At 37.1% G+C, this 4,605-nt stretch overlaps 1 protein-coding gene across 1 annotated transcript; it reads left to right on the forward strand.

The window, feature by feature from the left end:
- The first annotated feature begins 693 nt into the window (after positions 1 to 693).
- On the forward strand, positions 694 to 1,714 carry LOC148093901 (putative taste receptor type 2 member 33). The gene has a single exon (XM_087813949.1). It carries the CDS (start codon positions 797 to 799, stop codon positions 1,712 to 1,714), a length of 918 nt encoding a protein of 305 aa, XP_087670075.1. The 5' UTR covers positions 694 to 796.
- Positions 1,715 to 4,605: the final 2,891 nt, after the last annotated feature.

Genomic DNA, 4,605 nt, shown 5'->3' on the forward strand with positions numbered 1-4,605 from the left:
GTAACTTTTCAAGATATCCCCTGGTATCCGCTCAACTTAGAGGCAACAGTCCCTTCTTTCCTTGTCCCCTAGCAACAACATCTGCTTAAAAGAGCAAGCTGCCATTTGTTTCTTGCCCTTGTATTGATTAGCAGTGCACTGGCCCTTTCCACCATTGGAAATTAAAATAAAATTTCTTTCTGCATTTCTATTTTATTTGTGAATTCTTTCACAGCCCGTGTCACTGGCCAAACCCTAAGAAAACCTATACAATTTTATTAACCACTGTCACTCCAATAAATTCAATGAATAATTTAAAAAACCCATAGTGATGATGATCCTATCTATGGCCAAGCTTCATTGAATCATTTAGCACTGACTGTATAGTCAATGTTTTGGGTTTTATAATTTCTCTAGTGACAAAGTTGCTGAACACAAATTATGGAGAGGTTAAACAAAGAAAATTGCAAATCAATGAAAGAGAATATGTCTGTATTTGCATAGTGGCAAATGAGAATTCAGCTTTTGCAACAACGTCAGTAATAAAATATTCCAGCCTACAGCAAGGGCATGCAATATTTGAATAAGAGTTAATTTGAGCTGTTTGGGGAATAACAATGTTTTTCATAAAGAAAGCATTGCACTCTTCCATTAGCATACCCTGGTACTTTCCTGCTTGACATTGTTCAGAGGTCTTAAAAGAAACAAGAATTTATGCACATTCAACATCAGCTGCAAATAGAACTTAAGGTCAGAATATTAGAGGAATCATGACCAAGTGACACTAGACCTGTCCCCTTCTTTTTGTTTACTAGAAATGGTAAGTTTACTTCTGAGCATTCTTTCCATCCTTATAACAGCAGAATTTGTTCTAGGAAATTTTGCCAATGGCTTCATAGCACTGGTGAACTGCACTGACTGGGTCAAGAAACAAAAGATCTCCTGTGCTGATCGAATTCTCATTGCTTTGGCTGTCTCCAGAATTGTTTTCCTCTGGGTAATAGCATTCAATTGGTATGCATCTGTGTTTAATACAGCTTTCTATAGTTCAGAAGTAAAAACTATTGTTTATAATATCTGGGTAGTAAGCAACCATTTTAGCCTCTGGCTTGTTACTAGCATCAGCATACTTTATTTGCTTAAGATAGCCAATTTCTCCAGCCTTTTATTTCTTCACCTGAAATGGAAAGCTGAAAGAGTGGTTATCATGATACTATGGGGAACTTTAGTGTTCTTGGTTTGTCACCTTGCAATGTTAAACATCGATGAAAAAATGCAGATGAATGAATATGAAGGAAACATCACTTGGAAGACCAACTTGAGGGACACTGTGCACCTTTCAAGTATAACTGTGCTCGTGCTTGTACACTTCATACCCTTCACTACATCCCTGATAGCTGTTCTGATGTTAATTTTTTCCCTGTGGAAACATCTCAAGAAAATGCAGTTCAGGAACAAAGGATCCCAAGATCACAGCACCAAGGTCCATGCAAGAGCCATGCAAACTGTGATCTCATTTCTCTTGCTATTGGTCACTTACTTCCTGGCTCAAGTCTCCTTAATCTGGAATTCTAATACTGTGCAGCACAATTCAGTTTACTTGCTTTGCAAGAGTCTTGCAATCCTGTATCCTTCAGGCCACTCATTTATCCTGATTTGGGGGAACAAGAAGCTGAAACAGGCCTTTCTGTCATTTCTGTGGCAGCTGAGGTGCTGGCTGAAAGAAAGGAAATGAGTGGGGAATATGTGTCCTTTGGCAGCAAACGAACTGATGGAGTCTGTAATGTTTTGTACTTCTTACTGCATTTCTTAATGTGTATAGAATTGGGTAAGACATACTTAGGAAAACTTTTACCTAAGCTTATCACAAAAATATATATGTGTGCTTGTTTATGAAAAATACAAGAAAGATTATAAGATTACTGTATTATTATTATTATTTTAGGCAAGCAATCTAATTTTACAAAGTAGTGTAAAAAATTCCTCAGGATTATGAAGCCATGAGCATCTCACATAGGTGTTTGATGTTATCATCTTGCAAGTGAAGAATTTATGATCTATATTTAGGCATTTTTAAGGACTGACAACTCATCTCAGGAAATCATTTCTATTTTCCATTGTAATTAGTACCACACATATGTACCACAGGGAATTCAGATTTCTTTGTTTGAACCTTGGATCTCTTCCATGGTAAGGATATTGAATTCTAAATCACACATTGAGGATGGATGTTTGGGATAGATATTATTTCATCATGAATTTTTACTTCATGGTTAATAGAGAGCAATCAGAACTGTTGTTAGGAAAAGATGCAAGTAATGAAATTAAAGAGTAACAAATATATTTAGAATCTATTTTATATTCATGGACAATAAACAGCACTAAAGGTTATTAGTTTTAATACAATTAGGTGAAAACTTAGGAAAAAAATCAAGTTGTACAATAGGGATGAAGAATAAAGGAAAATGGTCATGATGTTTTTAATGCTGTTATGGTTCCTTATGCAGTTGGTAAGGTCACTTCTGTTTTTTTGTAATCCTCGCCTGAGGATATTTTTTTCTATTGCTTTTCAGGGAGAGTGGAAGGGAGATAGAGAGAGAGAAACATTAATGCGAGAGAGACACATCGATTGGTTGACTCCCTCAGGTGCCCCAACCAGGGTCGAGCCTGGGACGGAGGTATGTGTTCTTGAGTGGAATTGAACCCAGGACCCTTCAGCCCGTAGGCCAGCTCTCTAACCACTGAGCAAAACCAGCCAGGGCAGAAAGTCATTTCTTAGAGCTTTTAAATTCAGAAGATGTTTTGTAATTTGAAAACTGATATCAATTTATTTAGTTGACACATACACCTTGTTTGGGTCTCTGAATTGCCAGTCATCTTCTCCAACTTGCTACCTAAAAATTCCTTTTAAACTTAGAGAAAAAGATTCACATTTTCCCTATCTTAAATATGTGCTCCATATAAGAATGGTATAAAACTGTGGTACATAAGTCAATGACCATTCTGCACACATAAAAATTGATATCTCTGATGTCCATGAAATAACTTTAAAAAAGTCTTCAAGCTCTGTTTCTATTAAAATCTTGTGGATACTGATGAAATAGAAATTTTGTTGAAAGAAATTTGTTAGCAAGTTCTATTATAAGAAAGAAATGTATAACCTTGTTTAACAGCTGAATTGACATGTTTAAGTTAAATCTTAGCATTATGAAATTTTAACACTATATCTTAAGATAAAACTTTTTACATCTGATTGATTCATTTGTTTTTAATCCTCTGGATGTCCGAGTAGAATGTAAGCATTATAATGCGGGATGATGTTTACCCTCTTTCCTGCTGACTCCTCAGGACACCCCATGGCATAGTGGGTCAAAATGATATTCTAAAGACTAAATAAATGGATGCATAGACTACATTAGGTCTGGAAAACCAATGAAAACAAACCCATCCCAAGATCTGCAGGTGGCATAGGTTTCCTGGTTCTGCTTTTTTGCCATTCAAATGCCTGTCACAAATCTGCACACGCTCGGTTCCAGTTACTGCCTTAGAGTGGGAAACCCAACAGCCGTCACACACAGGCTCCCAAATGTAAAGCTCAATACGAAACTCCAAAACTCATACATAACCTAAATTCCATGTTGCTTTTTAATCAGTACTGGTGTGTCTGAGGAGCCTTCTCTATGCAGTTGTCCAGGGAACCAGGCTGACCACCAGTCTGCCATCTTAACATGTGGCTTCCAAGATTGCTTGGAATCATCGCCATTCCAGACAGCAGAGAGAAGAAAGACGGATGGAGGAGCATGTGTGGGAGATATTTTGGGGACGTGTCTGTAAATGGTGCACGTAATTTTCACTCAGAAAACATTGATCTGATTCAGTCACATTGCCACACCATCTGTAAGGGAGGCTGAAAAATATAGTCATTCTATAGCCCAGAAAGAAGATTAAAACATTTCACTTAGGAGGTGGAAGTTGGAGGGCACTTGGCAGCATTTCAACTGAATAGCCAGTAAGATTATAGGAGTCCCTCCAGAATGATTTACAGGCTAGTTTTACCAAACATTCAAAAAAGAATTAACACCTATTCTATTCAAACTATTCCAGAAAATTCAAGAGGAGGGAAAACTCCCAAATTCTTTTTATGAGGCCAGCATCACCCTAATCCCAAAACCAGATATAGATACTACAAAGAAAGAAAATTGCAGGCCAATATCCCTGATGAACATAGATGCTAAAATCCTGACTAAAATACTAGCAAACCGGATCCAGCAATACATTAAAAAGATCATACATCATGACCAAGTGGGATTTATTCCGGGGATGCAAGGCTGGTACAACATCTGCAAATCAATAACTGTGATACATCACATAAACAAAATGAAGGACAAAAATCATATGATCATATCAATAGACGCAGAAAAAGCATTCGACAAAATCCAGCACCCATTTCTGATAAAAACTCTCAGCAAAGTGGGAATAGAGGGATCTTACCTCAACATAATAAAGGCCATATATGACAGACCTACAGCCGACATCATACTCAATGGGCAAAAACTAAAACCATTTCCATTAAAAACCGGAACAAGACAGGGATGTCCACTTTCACCACTCTTATTCAACATAATA

This window comes from Miniopterus natalensis, chromosome 2 (genome assembly GCF_054644295.1).
Source record: "Miniopterus natalensis isolate mMinNat1 chromosome 2, mMinNat1.hap1, whole genome shotgun sequence".
Taxonomy (NCBI): Eukaryota; Metazoa; Chordata; class Mammalia; order Chiroptera; family Miniopteridae; genus Miniopterus; species Miniopterus natalensis.

Coding starts and splice junctions, on each gene's coding strand:
- LOC148093901 (XM_087813949.1), top strand. CDS start 797: ATGGTAAGTTTACTTCTGAGCATTCTTTCCATCCTTATAACAGCAGAA.